This window comes from Drosophila santomea, chromosome 3R (genome assembly GCF_016746245.2).
Source record: "Drosophila santomea strain STO CAGO 1482 chromosome 3R, Prin_Dsan_1.1, whole genome shotgun sequence".
NCBI lineage: Eukaryota > Metazoa > Arthropoda > Insecta > Diptera > Drosophilidae > Drosophila > Drosophila santomea.
Genome location: NC_053019.2, coordinates 9,237,393 through 9,254,487, shown reverse-complemented (window position 1 = coordinate 9,254,487; position 17,095 = coordinate 9,237,393). Strand labels below are relative to the sequence as shown.

The 17,095-nt window shown below is 47.7% G+C and overlaps 10 protein-coding genes across 13 annotated transcripts; 6 read left to right on the top strand and 4 right to left on the bottom strand.

Moving 5' to 3' along the window:
• Positions 1 to 65: 65 nt before the first annotated feature.
• Positions 66 to 2,338, top strand: LOC120452790 (two pore potassium channel protein sup-9). Its single transcript, XM_039637182.2, has 5 exons — positions 66 to 488; positions 561 to 716; positions 791 to 852; positions 906 to 1,306; positions 1,361 to 2,338. The coding sequence occupies exons 1-5, from the start codon at positions 359 to 361 to the stop codon at positions 1,632 to 1,634; spliced, it is 1,023 nt and encodes a 340-aa protein (XP_039493116.1). The 5' UTR covers positions 66 to 358; the 3' UTR covers positions 1,635 to 2,338.
• On the top strand, positions 2,190 to 4,019 carry LOC120452789 (tubulin beta-2 chain). Its single transcript, XM_039637181.1, has 2 exons — positions 2,190 to 2,758; positions 2,819 to 4,019. Exons 1-2 carry the CDS (start codon positions 2,366 to 2,368, stop codon positions 3,764 to 3,766), a joined length of 1,341 nt encoding a protein of 446 aa, XP_039493115.1. The 5' UTR covers positions 2,190 to 2,365; the 3' UTR covers positions 3,767 to 4,019.
• Positions 4,020 to 4,050: 31 nt separating this feature from the next.
• Positions 4,051 to 4,603, top strand: LOC120452785. Its single transcript, XM_039637177.1, has one exon. It carries the CDS (start codon positions 4,159 to 4,161, stop codon positions 4,435 to 4,437), a length of 279 nt encoding a protein of 92 aa, XP_039493111.1. The 5' UTR covers positions 4,051 to 4,158; the 3' UTR covers positions 4,438 to 4,603.
• Positions 4,428 to 7,376, bottom strand: LOC120452779 (LMBR1 domain-containing protein 2 homolog). Its single transcript, XM_039637168.2, has 3 exons — positions 7,191 to 7,376; positions 5,253 to 6,578; positions 4,428 to 5,186 (listed from the first exon to the last, which is right to left on the bottom strand). The coding sequence occupies exons 1-3, from the start codon at positions 7,359 to 7,361 to the stop codon at positions 4,599 to 4,601; spliced, it is 2,085 nt and encodes a 694-aa protein (XP_039493102.1). The 5' UTR covers positions 7,362 to 7,376; the 3' UTR covers positions 4,428 to 4,598.
• A 129-nt stretch (positions 7,377 to 7,505) lies between these two features.
• Positions 7,506 to 7,942, bottom strand: LOC120452786 (BBSome-interacting protein 1). The gene has a single exon (XM_039637178.2). It carries the CDS (start codon positions 7,740 to 7,742, stop codon positions 7,515 to 7,517), a length of 228 nt encoding a protein of 75 aa, XP_039493112.1. The 5' UTR covers positions 7,743 to 7,942; the 3' UTR covers positions 7,506 to 7,514.
• Positions 7,943 to 8,155: 213 nt separating this feature from the next.
• Positions 8,156 to 9,763, top strand: LOC120452780. The gene is made up of 2 exons (XM_039637169.2): positions 8,156 to 9,452; positions 9,520 to 9,763. Exons 1-2 carry the CDS (start codon positions 8,256 to 8,258, stop codon positions 9,658 to 9,660), a joined length of 1,338 nt encoding a protein of 445 aa, XP_039493103.1. The 5' UTR covers positions 8,156 to 8,255; the 3' UTR covers positions 9,661 to 9,763.
• Positions 9,695 to 10,919, bottom strand: LOC120452782 (omega-amidase NIT2). The gene is made up of 2 exons (XM_039637174.1): positions 10,711 to 10,919; positions 9,695 to 10,655 (listed from the first exon to the last, which is right to left on the bottom strand). Exons 1-2 carry the CDS (start codon positions 10,727 to 10,729, stop codon positions 9,823 to 9,825), a joined length of 852 nt encoding a protein of 283 aa, XP_039493108.1. The 5' UTR covers positions 10,730 to 10,919; the 3' UTR covers positions 9,695 to 9,822.
• A 107-nt stretch (positions 10,920 to 11,026) lies between these two features.
• Positions 11,027 to 11,922, top strand: LOC120452783 (60S ribosomal protein L34). Its single transcript, XM_039637175.1, has 3 exons — positions 11,027 to 11,093; positions 11,267 to 11,344; positions 11,412 to 11,922. The coding sequence occupies exons 2-3, from the start codon at positions 11,280 to 11,282 to the stop codon at positions 11,851 to 11,853; spliced, it is 507 nt and encodes a 168-aa protein (XP_039493109.1). The 5' UTR covers positions 11,027 to 11,093; positions 11,267 to 11,279; the 3' UTR covers positions 11,854 to 11,922.
• Positions 11,923 to 12,171: 249 nt separating this feature from the next.
• On the top strand, positions 12,172 to 12,737 carry LOC120452784 (protein FMC1 homolog). Its single transcript, XM_039637176.1, has 2 exons — positions 12,172 to 12,315; positions 12,371 to 12,737. The coding sequence occupies exon 2, from the start codon at positions 12,372 to 12,374 to the stop codon at positions 12,675 to 12,677; it is 306 nt and encodes a 101-aa protein (XP_039493110.1). The 5' UTR covers positions 12,172 to 12,315; position 12,371; the 3' UTR covers positions 12,678 to 12,737.
• LOC120452781 (odorant receptor 85f) lies at positions 12,671 to 15,502 on the bottom strand. Of its 4 annotated transcripts, XM_039637170.1 has the most exons (6): positions 15,230 to 15,502; positions 14,709 to 15,162; positions 13,360 to 14,427; positions 13,089 to 13,290; positions 12,877 to 13,032; positions 12,671 to 12,810 (listed from the first exon to the last, which is right to left on the bottom strand). In XM_039637170.1, exons 3-6 carry the CDS (start codon positions 14,124 to 14,126, stop codon positions 12,757 to 12,759), a joined length of 1,179 nt encoding a protein of 392 aa, XP_039493104.1. In that variant the 5' UTR covers positions 14,127 to 14,427; positions 14,709 to 15,162; positions 15,230 to 15,502; the 3' UTR covers positions 12,671 to 12,756. The 4 variants fall into 4 exon arrangements, 3 of the variants coding, with proteins under 3 accessions (XP_039493104.1, XP_039493105.1, XP_039493106.1); XR_005616501.1 differs by having other exon boundaries at positions 13,109 to 13,290; positions 14,709 to 15,502; XM_039637171.1 differs by having other exon boundaries at positions 13,360 to 14,234; positions 14,709 to 15,502.
• Between the last annotated feature and the right edge of the window lie 1,593 nt (positions 15,503 to 17,095).

The following is a 17,095-nucleotide window of genomic DNA, read 5'->3' as shown; positions in this document are numbered from 1 at the left end:
CTGTTAACAGAATTAAGTGGCAACGCCATTAAACTCTGTTGCTTCGTTGTGATGAACTAACGGTAATATCTCAATCCCTTTGAGATTAACGGTCTACGCAATTTAAGTAGTTGATAAAAGAAAAATACTTAAATGTTTAAAGAATGCTTAACATTGTCAAATTCACTGTGCCATTTGATATTAAGCGGCTGTAAGTGAAATCAACAAATTTTGGCGGATGCTGTGTGTTTGTTTTGCTGACAACTATCGATTTTGTCAGACGCAGCATCTTTAACCGAATAAAAAAAGGCGCGTTGTGCACAGGATTTTAATTAATCATAGATAGTGGAAAAAATATTTGAGACTAAAAAAGGGATTTATGATGAAGCGACAGAATGTCCGAACCCTTTCCCTGGTGGTATGCACTTTTACCTATCTTTTAATTGGAGCCGCAGTCTTCGATTCCCTGGAGTCCCCAACGGAGGCCAAGAGATGGGATTTCCTACAGAGTAAGAAGCTTATGGAAATTTTAATATGATTTAATTTTAATAAAGTTATTTGATGAAATACATCCGTTTAAGCCGTTAAAAACAACTTTGTTAGGAAGTACAATGTGACCGACGAGGATTTTCGTGTGATGGAAATCGTCATTATTGAAAATAAGCCCCACAAGGCCGGACCTCAGTGGAAATTTGCTGGAGCTTTCTACTTCAGCACGGTTGTACTGGCTATGATAGGTAATGTAATAAAATATTAAGTACTATGTAGGGAATACTTATTAATCCTATCTATATCAACATATTGACTTCAGGATATGGACATTCCACGCCAGTCACAATTCCGGGAAAAGCATTTTGTATGGGTTATGCTATGGTAAGTGAACGTGCAATCCCAAATTCCAGTCTTATAAAGATATCCCCTTATAGGTGGGCATCCCTCTGGGTCTGGTGATGTTCCAGTCGATCGGAGAACGTCTCAATAAGTTCGCATCAGTGATTATAAGGCGGGCAAAGAGAGCCAGTGGAGCTCGCTGTACGGATGCCACCGAGATGAACCTCATGTTGGCCACCGGAATGCTCTCCTCCATTATAATCACGACTGGAGCTGCAGTATTTTCCCGATACGAGGGATGGAGCTACTTCGATAGCTTCTACTATTGCTTCGTCACCTTGACGACAATTGGCTTCGGCGACTATGTGGCATTGCAGAACGATCAAGCTCTAACTAATAAGCCTGGTTATGTGGCACTGAGTTTGGTCTTCATCCTTTTCGGCTTGGCCGTGGTGGCCGCCAGTATTAATCTGCTGGTGCTTCGCTTCATGACCATGTAAGTGTGTTTCTAGTGCAGGAAATATCGAATTTAATGGATTTCGATCTACAGGCAAGCGGAGGATGCCAAGCGAGATGAGCAGGATGCCCAGAACCTGGCCGGAAATGCCCAGCCGGTGACCTTCGATGATGAGTCTACGTACAACATGCATGGCAAGTTGCTGGAGAACAACTACACCACGGAGAACGATGAGACCGCCTCTCTGTGCTCCTGTACCTGCATGGGTGGCACACGGTGCCTAAATCATGAGCAGTTCGTGGATCCGGACTTCCAGCCCACCGACATCATCGAGAGCACCTTGTGCCTGAAGCGAGCCTCCGTCTGATATCCGTACAGCCAGCTGTGGGACTCCTCCTTGTAGGAGCCAGAGCCAATGGATCACCAAATCGTAGTTACAATCCTGTAGAGACCCAGCCGCCGCCAAAATTTGGTTGTTAGACGAACCTTCCCTACGTAGATTTTTACACAAGGATGGGTCGATTATATTTGCTATACTACATAGGAGTTTGCAGTTTGGAGGGGAAGGTCAAAAGTCTTTAAAAGGCGCTTTTTGCAGAAGGAAAAATCGACCCATCCCATTATACACCCATATACCCATTTACAAAGGAGAAAACTCCACAGCATCCATGTCAATATCAATCGTATCATCTGGTCGTTAGTCTTGGAATCCTCTATTGGTTCTAGGGCAACGCCAAATCCATCCCATCTCCAATTTTAGCCGTATATTCGATTATCTAAGTACTATTAAAGTTTTTGCTCGAAACCAAAGAACTGAGTTTTCTGAAATTTGTGTGAGTGTGAAATGTGTCAGCGTCCCGAATCGTAGTAGCCCATCTTGGAACATTCCGAGCAGTAATCCCAACCAGGCTCAGTCCACCTCAGTATCAGCTAGCACGTACACGACTAAAATATAAACCTGAAAAATTATACGTTTAAATATTCAGTCTTTCGCCGCTTTTTGCCCCCAAACGCAGACTGAATTTGAAGCTCGGTGTTTTTTTTCTACCATTTTTTCGTTGTGAAAAGGTAACCATTGATCCTTGACAGCTTGCCAAGATGCGTGAAATTGTGCACATCCAGGCCGGTCAATGCGGCAACCAGATCGGTGGTAAATTCTGGGAGGTCATCTCGGATGAGCACTGCATAGACGCCACTGGAACGTACTATGGCGATAGTGATCTGCAGCTGGAGCGCATCAATGTGTACTACAATGAAGCCACCGGTGCCAAGTATGTTCCGCGTGCCATCCTTGTGGACCTGGAGCCCGGCACCATGGATTCCGTTCGCTCCGGCGCCTTTGGTCAGATCTTCCGGCCGGACAACTTTGTCTTTGGCCAGTCGGGGGCAGGCAACAACTGGGCCAAGGGTCATTACACAGAGGGTGCTGAACTGGTGGACTCCGTCTTGGATGTGGTGCGAAAGGAGTCTGAGGGCTGCGATTGCCTTCAGGTAAGTTGCATCACTAAGTCGATTAAGGATCAATCTATACTCTATACTTTTCTACCACAGGGATTCCAGCTGACCCACTCGCTGGGTGGCGGCACTGGCTCCGGCATGGGAACCCTGCTGATCTCGAAGATCCGCGAGGAGTACCCCGACCGCATCATGAACACCTTCTCGGTGGTGCCCTCGCCCAAGGTGTCCGATACGGTGGTGGAGCCCTACAATGCCACCCTGAGTGTGCATCAGCTGGTGGAGAACACGGATGAGACGTACTGCATCGACAACGAGGCGTTGTATGACATCTGCTTCCGCACACTGAAGCTGACCACGCCCACCTATGGTGACCTCAACCATCTGGTTTCGGCCACAATGTCTGGCGTGACGACCTGCCTGCGTTTCCCCGGCCAGCTGAACGCCGATCTTCGCAAGCTGGCCGTGAACATGGTGCCCTTCCCCCGGCTGCACTTCTTCATGCCCGGTTTCGCACCGCTGACCTCGCGAGGATCGCAACAGTACCGAGCTCTGACCGTTCCCGAGTTGACCCAGCAGATGTTCGATGCCAAGAACATGATGGCCGCCTGCGATCCGCGACATGGTCGCTACCTGACCGTCGCCGCCATCTTCCGTGGCCGCATGTCCATGAAGGAGGTGGACGAGCAGATGCTGAACATCCAGAACAAGAACAGCAGCTTCTTTGTGGAATGGATCCCGAATAATTGCAAGACGGCGGTGTGCGATATTCCACCCAGGGGTCTGAAGATGTCGGCCACCTTCATTGGCAACTCCACCGCCATTCAGGAGCTATTCAAACGGGTGTCGGAGCAATTCACCGCCATGTTCAGGAGGAAGGCCTTCCTGCATTGGTACACCGGCGAGGGAATGGACGAAATGGAGTTCACAGAGGCCGAGAGCAACATGAACGACTTGGTATCGGAGTATCAGCAGTACCAGGAGGCCACGGCCGACGAGGAGGGCGAATTCGATGAGGACGAAGAGGGTGGCGGCGATGAATAAGGAGTAGCTATCCACCCTAGATCAAACTGAACACGAACTCGCTAATGAGAACCCATTAAGGAGCACAATAGACTATATCTTTGGGCCTGAACAATGTCCCTCAAGGCCCGTCGATTGTACATATTTCCTATTTGGATTTCTTTTCGATATTTTACCAATTCACACATACAAAAAAGTCCACCTTTGTTAAGCTCCTGTTGCAATTGCTGTGAATTCTAGGTTAACAAATAAATGTTGATTTCTAAGCCGATAACCAGTTGCAAATTGCGTTTTTATGTCTATTGTATATTCTTGAATATGGTTGACAATCTTTTTTAAGAGTTGCGTTTGACATTGCCTAACTAAACTGACAGGATCCCACAATATTCCGTCATTGAAGGCAAGACAGCTAAATGTATTCTCCGACGACTCCGGTTACCTCACGCAGCGGCTATCTGCGTGGTCGCAAGCGCATAAACCCGCATCCCATATCGCAGCTGCGTAAAAAACCGATGCCGGAAAACGACGAAAAGACCGAGAATGTGGATCCAGAAGACTCTAGCATCGAGGCGGACACGTCGACGGAATTGGAATCGCAGGACACTAGCACGGACAGTGGTCTGGAAACTAGCCATGACACTGGCAACGAATCGCACTATTCCCTTCGCAAGGCGGCAAAGGATCCTTTCTAGTGGTTTATTCAACTGAATGGTGTACATAGGTGTGAAGGAACAGCAGCAGCAGTGGCATCGGGAAATACTTAAGCACGAGCGAAACATTAATACTACGGAACATTGTGGGCATTGAGATACTCGGTAACGAATTGAAATAAAGAGATATCCATATTTGTTGTCTAGACATCGTCGAAAAGTCCTCGGGGTGGCGGGCCGACAATTCGACCATCTGTCTCCGTCTCGTAGTCCGGGTCTCGGAATCCCACCTGCACCTGAGTGCTCACACCAAACCGGTCGTTGATCTCCTCCGACAGGGAGCGCGGTACGCCCAGTGCGGAGGAAGAAGCCACCGCCGCATAGTCAAAGCTGCTGTCACCATCGCGAAGCAGACCGTCGGCGGGTGTGCGACTACTGGCCAGGCCACTGGGTCCGCCACTCCGGTATTTGCTTAAGTAATCGCTGCCCAGAACCTGATCGGTGCGGTTAAAGTCACGCCTCCTGGCCATCGCCTCCTCGGCTCGCTGGCGGCGGCGCTTTTCCCGCGCTATCAGATCCTTTCCCTCCTGCACCAGTTCGGTGGCAATCGTTTCGTTCTGCAGGAACTGCTGAAAGCCGAGGGCATTCAGGGCCCGACTGCCGAGGCTAAACCAAGTGGCCAGACAGAAGGCCAGCATACACATTGGGAAGTAGATATTGAAGCCGTTCGAGATGATCCCAATAACGTCCATGTGGCCCATGATCTGCGTGTAGACCGTCTCCATAATGCGCTGAGAAATAGTTTATATAGTTTATACATAGTGTTATTGTGTTTGCTAAGCAATTTTTATACTCACATTGGGAATGATGTGTGTGTCCATATGGATGAGACCCAGGAAGTTGAGGCACATGGGTGGCGTCAGACGGCAGAGCAGCATGCCGCTGAAGATCAGGCTGTGCTCGTTGGTCTGGTGATGCGGTGCCAAATAGTACAGATTGAGGAAGCGTATCCTCAAGATCGTCGAGTAAGTGCAGTAGAAGAAGTAGCAGAGAACAACCATAGAGAAGACTTCAATAGTAAAGAAGTCGTAGCTCTCCTTGGCCACGTAGATAACGTTGGCGAAAATGGAAAGCACTGGGTGGCGACTGAAGAAGGTTAGCTCGCTCCACACCACCATGGCCGACATGGTGGCGGTCAGAACGCACATGGTCTTCAGGAACGGGGCCTTCAGCAGGCACTCCCAGTACCACTGCAGAGTGGCGCTATAGCAGATACGCTCCAGCTGCGTGCGCTGGCGCGGAAACTCCGATTTGAACCGCCGGTCCGAAGAGTGAATATTCTTGGCCACATCCTCTAGATGCAGCACTGTCTGCACCTGCACGCTCCATAGGGCTTCGGTTCGCTGCAATGTTTGCAGGGATTTGATTACTTGCTTATGAATGCGAACCAGCGCCTTTTCCGAAGGCAAGATAGTTGAGCTGGTGGCACCCATGCCGCTGCCACCCGTGCGCGCAAAGTTCCGGCTCGCCCGCTCTTGCAGCTCAATGGGAACTTTGCGCAGAATGGTCTCCAGGCAGGGGCGCAGCTCGTGATTGTTGGGTATGACCCGGCTAAGGCCTTGCAGAGATTCCAGGATGTCATCCACATGCTCCTCGGCCTCGGCCTTCTCAGTGCTCAGTTTGGCCGCCTTAAAGTAGGCGTATTGCAGTGCGAATCCCGGCTTGGCGTTGTTCCACAGCGATCGAGGTACCTCCACCAGAGCGTATCCCAGTAACAGGATGAGCAGGAACAATCCCCATGTGTTCGAGGCTGACGAGGCAATTGCCTTTAGCTTTTGCCAATCCAGAGACTCTCCTTTGACGGCTATATATATGAGTAGTACGCCACAGATAAACAGGTAGGAACCGTAGTAGATGGCATTCTCTATCAGTGCCGATTTCAGTTTTCCCTTGACGGTGAAGTCGCCCGCCTTGAGGTACGACTGCATCAGGGGCATGATCAACCAGGTAAGGAACTGCGAGCTCCAGTAAATAATGCGCCAGAGGTTGGGAAACACGGATGCTGGTACCATGCCCCATGGCTCCTGGCACTGAGGCGGCGGAGCCACAGTGGCCGCCGACGTGTTGGTCACATTTGGGGCTGGCGTGGGTCGGTGCTCCTCCACGCACTGGCGGTAAAGGGTCTGGAATGGAAGGTATAAAATTTAATGGTTAATTGTTATTAGCTCTTTTCATTGGAGTCGAAAACCAAATAACATTAGAGTATATACAAAGCCATAAAAACGAGCTAATTGTATTTCTATGATCGGTTTGGGTTTTTTGTTGTCTAGCTTCAGCTGTGATTCATCTACAGATAAGAAATTTCAGACCAAATGTACATATGTATGTTTACAATTTGAGGGGTGACTAAAGCTTTAGATAAAAAGTTAATTAATTCCTGTTCTGAATTAAGAAACAATGGAATGGGGTTTGTTCACACATTACTAAAGTTTCGCATGAGCAACAATACAAGGAAATGCAACAAACTGTGTTTCTAGGGAAATGGAAATCTGAGGCACTTTTTTGTGTTGGAAACGTGTCTCAAAATATCTACAATTTCAGTGCTTTCACAAAATCGAAAGACTTTATCCTTCCTACCACAAGGACATAAAACCACAACATATGGCAGAAAGGACGAAAACATTTGTACGTAATAAAGCAATATTCGCTTCTACAAAATGGATTTGAATAAATATTTAGTTATTGTTGGCTGTATACAATGGGAAATGGTTTAAGAGCTTCACATCCCGACTCACCGATGTCACGTCCAGCGGAATGGTGAATACAATCAGGAAGGAGAAGCACCAGGCGGTCAGCACGGACAGAGTGACCAGGATGTGCTGACGTGGTATGTTTCCGTAGCGGTACAGCGAGATGCTGGCCAGGAATAGGGCGGCCACGATGCCGAAGCTCAGTAGGTAGGCCATGCTGACTAGTGCTAATCCTAATCCCAATCCAGGTGCCGATCTGCTCAGTCCTTGTGCTTTTCAGTGATTCTCCGTGTGTGTGCTTGTGGTGCGTGAGTGTGTGTGGTGTATGTGCTTATGACGACTGTGTTCTTGCGTTTGAAGAGGACTGATTCATAGCGAGCCTGTGGGCTCCGTGGACTTCTGCTGCTGGCGCTTCTTCTGCAATTGGCGAGCGGTGTCCCGATGCATTTCCTCCAGGCGTTCCAGCGCCTGCGTTTTCAGCGGCATCAGATGCGGCCGGCAGAAAAGCAGCTCCGTTTTGTGCTCGAAAAACAATTTTCCGGTTGTGGGCTCAATCAGATCGATTTTCTGCAGCACCTCCGCCTCCACTGAGGACATCCTTCGGCGCACCGCGGGCGGGCAAGGGGCGTGGCTGGGCGGGTGGTGGTGATAGGTGGCGTTAGTAGTATCTTCGCTACGCCGGCACCAATTCACCCTTTCTTCGTCGTGTTTATTTGTTTTTTTTCTCGGTCAATCAAATCAATCGACTTTATCAAAAAGTGTGAACGTGTGCGTGGGTGGGCCAATCAGCACTGCTAAAGTAAGTGTAGCGTGCATTTTCGTATTGACATGCTCTGGTCACACTGCGCTCAGGTGCTCTGTTGGAAATTTATTTATTTTTTACCTCTTTTGTAGGAAGGGGAGCATTTACAAAAGCAAAACACATTTCCACTTAATAAGTTCTATTATCGTAGCTAGCTACAAATATTTAGGTATTTACCAACACTGCTAATAACAAACTTCTTTACAGCGAGTTGGCAGCCCTCGGCCATTGTTTTTGTTTTGCTGGCACAGCCAGAAAAATACTTAAACTAGAAAAATTTAGTTTCGCCTGGCAAAGGTTGCCCACAAATGGAAGCGACTGAAAGCGTGATGCCAGGAACGGACAAATCCCCGGCTTGTCGCACCAGTGGCGATGGCATGGAGCAGCCGGAAAATAGTGGAGCGGCCAAAACAGAGAGTGAAGTCCCAGCGAGTGCTGATGTGGAAACCAAGGTGAAGAGGCCCCAATTGTCGCGGAAGGACAGCTCCGTTGTCCAGGAGGCCGTCATGGACAGGAAGGCTTCAACCAGCAGTGGCCACGCCTCCAATCTGCCCCTGCCCGGCTTGCACACCCTTTACAGACGCCCCGAGATCGTTACCCGCAGCTTGGCGCCCGTTGTGCCCAAGGGGGAGCTGGTTCAGCTGCGGCCAAGACTGGTTACCAGTGCGGAATCGCTGCCCGAACATAAGAAAACCAAGGCCCCTAAGTTTGTGCCCTTCGAACCATATCCGGGTGCCGTGAATCCCATGATTTCTGAGCCAACGAATAAACACAAAATCCATCGGGACAAGAACAACCTGGACATTGCAGTGCTGGTAGATCAGGTGTCCACGCTGCGCACCCAGGAATTGGAGACTGAGCCGTCGGATATTAAGGATGCAGACACAGCCAGCGGTCAGGAGCTAATCTCACTTAAGCAGGAGCTGGCCAAGATGCGCGAGGAACGCAATTACTTTCAAGCCCAGTATAAGTTCCAAACGCAGGTGAACAGCGAGCTGAAGAGCCTGCTGGTGGCCTCCGTCGGCGAGGATCTGCAGACACGAGTTAATCTTCTCACGGAGGACAAACTACAACTGGCTAGGGCTCTACTGGACACTGCCAACAATTTGAGCACCCACACCGAGCAGATTGAGTTCCTGGCCGGCCAATGTGAGGTCTGGCGATCCAAGTTCCTCGCCAGCAGCGTTATGGTTGAGGAGTTAGCCCGCTGGAAAGCCGATCTCACCCAGAAGAATCAGCTATTGAACGAGTCGACGAAACAACTGCTGCATGCCACCCACCAGATCCGCGAAATTCAGCTGGATATGCTAAAGCAACTGAAGTTCCTGGCCAAGATTCGTTTCCTCAACCTGCCCGCCACCGATGTAATCAGCCTGAGTGCCGAAAACCTGAATATCCTACAGCGCATGGTGCTGCACACTGGCGTGGGCATTCCCGAGGAGACTCTAAAGCTGTCCAGCGCCAGCACAAGTCCACTTTGCGAGGCGGAGAAGTACGCAGTTAGGGTAAGTGCATCATTAGTTAAAGTGATTTAATGGGAATGTGAGCACACCTTATTTATCTTCCCATTAGGCCTTGGAATTCATTAGTCAGCCCTTGATGGCCACCGACGAAGCCATACGAGCTCTTTTCGACCAGGCCCAGCGGCCCCACTACGTGCAATCAGCTGCATCTGAGGCAGCTCCTAGCGATAATCAACTAGATAAAGCTTAATAGTATGTGGTCAGAAATCAATGTTACATGTGTGTAGGTCTAATAAATTTTATATACAATCAAATAACATAAATGCAAAGCCTTTAAGGTGACTAAAACAAAAGATTCTTGAATTTTCAAAAAGTGTCTTTGAGCTTGTTACGCAACCTTTGTTAAGACCCCCTATTTGGACTTCTTTTCGGTGGCATACAAATCTAGACGTCGCTGTCCAAAGACGGGAATCTGCTGACGCACTTGCTCCACCGCGGAAAAATCTATATCGGCCACAACGGTTTCCTCGCCTTCACTGGCACTCTGCTGCACCTTGGCCCAGGGATTCACCACCATGGAATGGCCATAGGCCACATACTCGGCGTTTGTGTCACGGGCCGGCGATGTAGTGACCACAAACAGTTGGTTATCGTTGGCGCGGGATCGCTGCAGCAGCTCCCAGTGCAGGGGACCGGTGGTCATGTTGAATGCAGCCGGATAGATGATCATCTCGCAGCCTGCGTTGCGGTAGAGCCTGGCCATCTCCTCGAATCGGATGTCGTAGCAGATGCCAATGCCAATCTTGTGTCCATCAATGTCGATGATGGTGAAATCATTGCCTGCGGTCAGCGTTTCCGACTCCTTGAAGCGAATGCCACCCTTGACATCTATATCAAACAGATGCATCTTGCGATGCTTGGCCACTAGGTCACCAGTGGGAGACCAAACCGTGCAGGTGTTGTAGATGGCATCGTTTTCGCCCAACTCCGGTATGGTTCCGCCCACGATATACACCTGGTGCTTCCTGGCCAGACTGGAGAGTTGCTGGGAGGTGTAGCCATCGGGAATGGTCTCCGAGTACTCCCGGAAGTACTTGGTGCCGTAGGGAGCATTGAAACACTCCGGCAGAGTGATCAATCGAGGCTTGTGCTCCTTGACCGCCGCCTCGATTTTGCTGGCGGCATTTTGGACATTGGCCACCTTGTCCTTGGAACCCTTCAGTTGCAGTAGAGCCAAACGCATGACTATTAAATTAGAAATTATTTAGTGGAAAGGTTTTGAATTTTGAGAATCACTTACTGTTGCTGGCTTTGCTCATATTGCTGCAATTAAATGTTATCTTTTTAAGGTTTGATAACAGATTCCACCGCAAACAAAACAACAACAGGTTATTGCAGGGGCGTAGAAGAAGGATTCTGTATTTATAAAACGTATGATTACACGATTTATGAACAACACAGCTATTTTATTAAAGTTTATTAATACTTTATATTACAGGACATCACATTTCATCATAAATCAATTTCATCACTAAATATAAAATCCCCTTTTAAGCCTATGTTTTCATGACAATCTGGCAAGGGCTGCAGTGCTCGAAAGTGCCGTACAGCGGGCAGCGCAGCCAAGTTCACGCCGTGCGCGAACAGGGTTGCCACCTTTCTTTCTAGTTTCGTCTCTTTGAGGTATGCACGTGTTCAATTTACAATTTCACAGAATTTCGCTGCAATGTGTGAAAAAACCGTGAAAATATACGACCAAATGCAGCTTAAACTGCGCCCACCCCCGTGTAGCATCAAACTAATAATGATTTTCACCGCTTTTGCATATGTAACCCCCCAATCGCTACGGCCAGCAGCAACAACAGCAAAATGGTCCAACGTCTGACGCTCCGGAGACGCCTGTCCTACAACACACGCTCCAACAAGCGGCGCATGTAACTATCCAACAGCAAAACACCGATAAGAAATGTGATAATATAACGCACCTTTGGCAATTTACAGTGTTCGCACGCCCGGTGGACGTCTGGTTTACCAGTATGTGAAGAAGAACCCCACCGTGCCCCGTTGCGGCCAGTGCAAGGAGAAGTTGAAGGGTATCACCCCATCCCGCCCCAGCGAGCGTCCCCGCATGTCCAAGCGCTTGAAGACCGTGTCCAGGACCTACGGTGGAGTGCTCTGCCACAGCTGCCTGCGCGAGCGCATCGTGCGCGCCTTCCTCATCGAGGAGCAGAAGATCGTCAAGGCCCTGAAGAGCCAGCGCGAGGCGCTCGTCAAGCCGGTGAAGGCCCCCAAGGCCAAGCCCGAGCCCAAGAAGAAGCCCGCCGCTGGTGCCAAGGGTACCAAGGCCGGTGCCGGCAAGGTCACCAAGGGTGGTCCGGGCGCCAAGGGAGCCGCTGGCAAGAAGCCCGGCCAGAAGCCAGCCGCCGGCAAGCCCAGGAAGTGAACAGCCAACTAGCTACGAGTTCGGTGTACTGCTAAATAACTTTTAAAATAAATTGTTTTTCCAACTGGATTCATTGTTTGTATTTTTAGTTCAACAATCCAATCGGATTGTACCCTTCCCTTATTGGTTCTTTCTTTTCCAATCAGGCATTTCCACTTCTAAATTTATTTAGCTACTATCAGCCAATTTCAAAAAAGGAAATCTTATATGTATATAAAATAAAAAGAAATTAAATATTCCGTTTATATGAAGAGTGAATTTCATTATAGTTGTGGTCAAACGATAGGTAGCTTTTCTAAATTTATTGATGGTTGTAATTTTTCAAACTATTGATAATTATAAAAAACAAGGTCCAGCGTTATTTGTTCAATGCTTGCAGTGATCACTGTATTTTTGGCTAGGTGGCAACTCTGTGGCAAGCAGCTGTTCAGCAGAAACACTACGAATTTTCCTGAATATCACGTAAGTCGCTGATTGCTTGTATTTCTCTAAAATGCTATTGTAATATTGTGTTTAGAATGGCGGGAACCAAGGTGCTGCGCTCCCTGCTGCACGAATTGCGCCAGGCATCGCCAAATGGATGCATCAAGGACTCGCTGGCCGCGCGTTACATTCTGGCGCAATACAAGAAGTTCGCCACCACGGAGCAGCAAGTCTGCAAGGCTCGCAACGAGGCAACTTTTCTGGGCCAAACCTACCTTACCTACCTGACCAGCCAGCGCAAGTACGTGGAGCTGTACAAGGAATTCCACGGGAGGGGCGAGAGATCCGTAAGGGATACCGCCGATTTGGTGGGCTTCAAGCTGCCCTCGGATCCCAAGTGATCTAGTTGTATAGAAACGTAGTTACTAGCGTAGTGCGATTAAAGCGTCCAAAGTTGAAAACTCCTTCCTTTATTGCTCTCTACTGAATCATCTGCATGAGCATGGTGATAACGCGGTAGGAAACGGTCATCAGCTGCAATTCAATCCGAAATGCACATAATATCATATAAAAATCATATAAGTAGTGTCAGCATTTTACCTGTTTAAAGGTGTCCAGTGAAATGGACAGGTAACCCATGGCATTCAGTTCCACCGGCTGCTGTGCCCTGATAATGATGATGAGCAGGTACCTCTTGTAGGCAATAGAGGCATCGTGGAAATCATGATTGTACACGGCGTGGGCCACCTCGCCGCTCTGCAAAAGAACCTCAGTTAGCGGGCGAACCTAGGACTCCAGCAATAACAATCTACCAAATCGAGAACTTGCTGACCGTAATAGCACACCAGGTAGACCTGCGTCACCGAAGTCCCGATGAAGATCACATAGGTGAAGCCCTCCAAAGTGGCACCCTGAATCAGAGTGTACACCGCCACCGTGCAGATAACCGCTGCGGTGGTCAGCAGGCTCAAAAGTAGCGATCCCCCAAAGATGTCATTCAGATCGTTTTGCAAACTGTTCAAAGTGCACATCGTAACATTCAACCATCTCTGAATATTTGCTTTAAATCACGGGCACAATTACCTGACCAGGTGAACTTGCTTGTCCACAATTCTCGCAAGGAATTGCCTGTCCTCCTGGTCGTGCATCACACTGGGCTTGTGATCCTCCAGCGAACGTATAATGCCTCTAAAGTGCAGATTAATCTGCACCTGAAAGTACAGCAGCCAGATATCCGCGCCAATGTTCGAAATGACCATATGTGTGCTGTGCAGCCATTCCAGAGCATAGATGCCAATGTAGATCCAAACCGGATCCTGCTCAGGATCGTACAAAAAGTATGGATAGCAGTGCATGTAGGTGAAAACGTTTTGTGTGAAGTAGGCTAAAATCGATGTAATAAGCGGTCCAATGACAACCATAATCGATGAACCAATGTAAATAATAACCAAATATACAAATGACTTGGTCCAGTAGTGATCATTCACCCGGTGATAGATCCTGTCCAGCGTGCTTTTCGGATATAGTTCGGCCAGTTTTAAGTTGAGGCTTTGGATGGCATTGCCTTGCAAGGCGGTGGCGAACTTGGTGTCCGAGTTGATGATATAGGTGACCAGAGTGGCGTAGCGCATGATCAGCGACACATTGTCAATGGTCTTCGCCTCCACCATGCGAAATATCATAACGCCCACACAGACCGTATGGCTGGCGAGGCACAGGAAGCGATATATCCGGTTGAGTATCCTGCGGGAGCGACTCTTTGGTACGTCCAGCATGTCGTAGCCAATGAACCAAAACACCATCGTGGGTAATCGGGCGAAATCCTCGTAGCTGTACTGCACTGGCTCCATTCTGAAGGTGTTATGTGGCTAGTTTTGCTCGGGAAAGGCGGTTATATAGGGTCCTTCGTCCTGTGGGATTGGTTTGCGGTTTGGGAATTGGTTTTCTCATGGTTCCCACTAATAGAAGGGAAAACGTAAGTGTTGCCAATTAGGCAAGGTGTTGAACGCATTAATAATTCAAATTTGCTCTTTGAATTTAAATTATTCGCAGGGTAATGATTCCCATTTACTGAAGCATATTTGTTAAGACACTGCAATGCTTAAGCAACTTTTTTTATATCTTTTGAATTTTATTTTTTTACGCATGTGGCTGGCAAAGAGCAGACAATAAAGAGAACAGTCGAATTAAAGTGAACATTAATTAAGATCAATTGAGAGATGCGCAAAATCAAAGTTGCAATTACCACGGCCAATCGGGTTATAACTTTTTTATGATCATGGGCTGATATACTCTTATAAGTAAGACACATATATATTTTTAGGTTTTCAAGGTTTGCAAGTTAGGGAATTCCGTGTGGTTTTACACCTTTGCTTTGGCTTAAGCGTCTCTCGTTTAAAGTTTAATGTGAAAATGACAATAATAGAACTCACCGTTTAAGGCGGCCACTTTTCCAAGATTTCCCAACTCGCCCAGTTTTAATAGTTTTATCAAGAGGGTCCCAAATTTAATTAGCTTTCGGTTATTAAGACTTGAGCAGGCAGCTTGTGTGCCCATTCCCGTCCACTTGCCCATAAAAATATGTACGCATAATAATGCCGTTTGACTGGAGAGAAGTAACCGCTTTGGTCCGAGCTTGCACTTAATAATTTCCATAAATGAGCTGCTCAGTTTTCTTGGGCGCGTTTACCGTTCCATTGTTGCTGCACTTGTCTTTATTGTTTGTTGCCTTTGTTGCGGACATGTTGGAAATTCTTGCACACAGCAACAAATTGGCATGGGAGTCGTCCATTCTATAGCTTCTATCCGACTGCTGACCGGAATGCTAAGCAGCCAGGCTGCAGCAAAGGAGGTGTCTCTGCTTTTGACATTGGAGCAACCTTCCAACTGAAAGGTGTTACCTCTGGTAAGCAAATAGTTGGCTTGAAAGTGAGCAGAACATTTCATAAACTACCTTGCATAAGCAACTGATGCTGATCCCCATAGAGATTCATTGAAAAGCAGCCCAAGATACAAGTGTATCTGTTGGATACAGATACTACAAGATATCTTAATGGTTTTGTTTTGATTTGGTGGCTTCATTCCAGCCCATCAAGCATGCATTTATTGCTGTCACAGTATTGCACAATTTGAAATAATTCCGGCCCAGCGAGCTATATAAACCGAACGTAGATAGATATATGACTACATGTGTCTATGGGTTCACACCCATGCTGAACTTCGCTCATCAATTTTACTGTCTTACACACTGAACGAGTAATTTATTCATTAGTTTCAATTGGCCGCCAACTGTTGCCACCCATTTGCTTTTGTTCTACGAACCGAACAGCTGAAACTGAATGCCCCATATAATGTGCGCCAAGAATTGCACTTGCAAATGCAACTCGAACATTAATGGGACATCCGTAGAGATTTATGTGAGCCAACTATGCGTCACAATGGACCCAGTCCGCTGAAATTAGAATCAGATATTTAGGCCGCCACTCTACTTATAGCCGTGCCCATTTTTCGAGCGGGATGAGAATGGAACTTTTTCTAAGGCAACTGAGAGCGCACATAAAGGAATTAAATCCTGGCCAGTCATCAGGACACGCCGGAAGGTGCCTGGTGTCGCTATCGCCGTCTCACTAAATACTTTATGAGTTCGAGGCGCCTTTGTAAATCTTCCTTCGTTTTTTTTTCGCTGCCGTCTGGCTCCAACCAAAATAAACACAGCAATCCGGTACCCGGTACCCGGGATTCGGATCCGGTGCATAGACAACGGCAAACACCCTAAAACCCAGAAGAAAACACATTTACAAACACAGTGAGGAAGAACAACGGGGAGATGAATGACTGGCTGACTGGCTGGCGGGACAAAAAGAGCAAGCAGGGCATCTCGGAAATGGGCAACAGGCTGGCCAAGAGTCGTCTGGCTGGGTGCAAAGTATTATGGCCAAGTGAGGTGGCGAAGGTGGCACGCCATTTGCCCGGCTATCAAATCAATGGCCAGGATGGCCAGGGGTTTTGTCCTCCAGCATGGCAGCATTAATCGGCATAAAGTACAATATCTCACACCCTTTCGAGTGCCGATGCGATTTCAATATCCATTATTCAGCCGCAGGTGGGGGTGCGGGTGGATTATAGAGTGGATTGATTCACACAGAAAAAATTTAAATTATAAATAAAATTAAAATCTGCATACAAATACAGATCTTCCTATAATCCGGGTTTCTATTTTTCTTTAAATTAAACAAAAATAGTTTCTAAGTATATATGAAGTATTACCAAGTACCTTCCTATAGAACTCAGATTTCTGTATGAGTTACTACCAAGTTTTTTTTAGTTTTCAGTAATATTCAGTAATTTATGGAAATATGAATACTTTTCTTTGCTCTAAAAAAGTGTTATACCCCATTCTTGCGCTTAAAAAAAGTCTGCTGACAGTGTAGGACTTTAGCAAACACTGTTTGCATTATGCGCAGAACAGGACCCATCTCTGACCACAAGGACCACAAGGACAACAAAAAGCAGGAGCAGCTGAAGTGGCAGGAGCATCGGAGTTGCTGCGCTTTTCACTTTCCCATTTATTAATGAATTTATTGGCCCGCCTGCGTTTGATGCGCAAATGCATTTTCGCATTTATGCCGGACTCTGACAATCGACGAAAGTGCGGGGGGGTTAAATTAAATGGAGATACCGATGGCTTGCAGTTGCGGGGGTGATTGGCCCAGGACGAACAAAGGGTAGCTGGGTACACGCATAACATTTATCATAGCTTTTGTTTTGGTTACAGCTCAGCTGCTTCCGTTTCCAAAGCGACCCACAGTGGGTGGGTGGG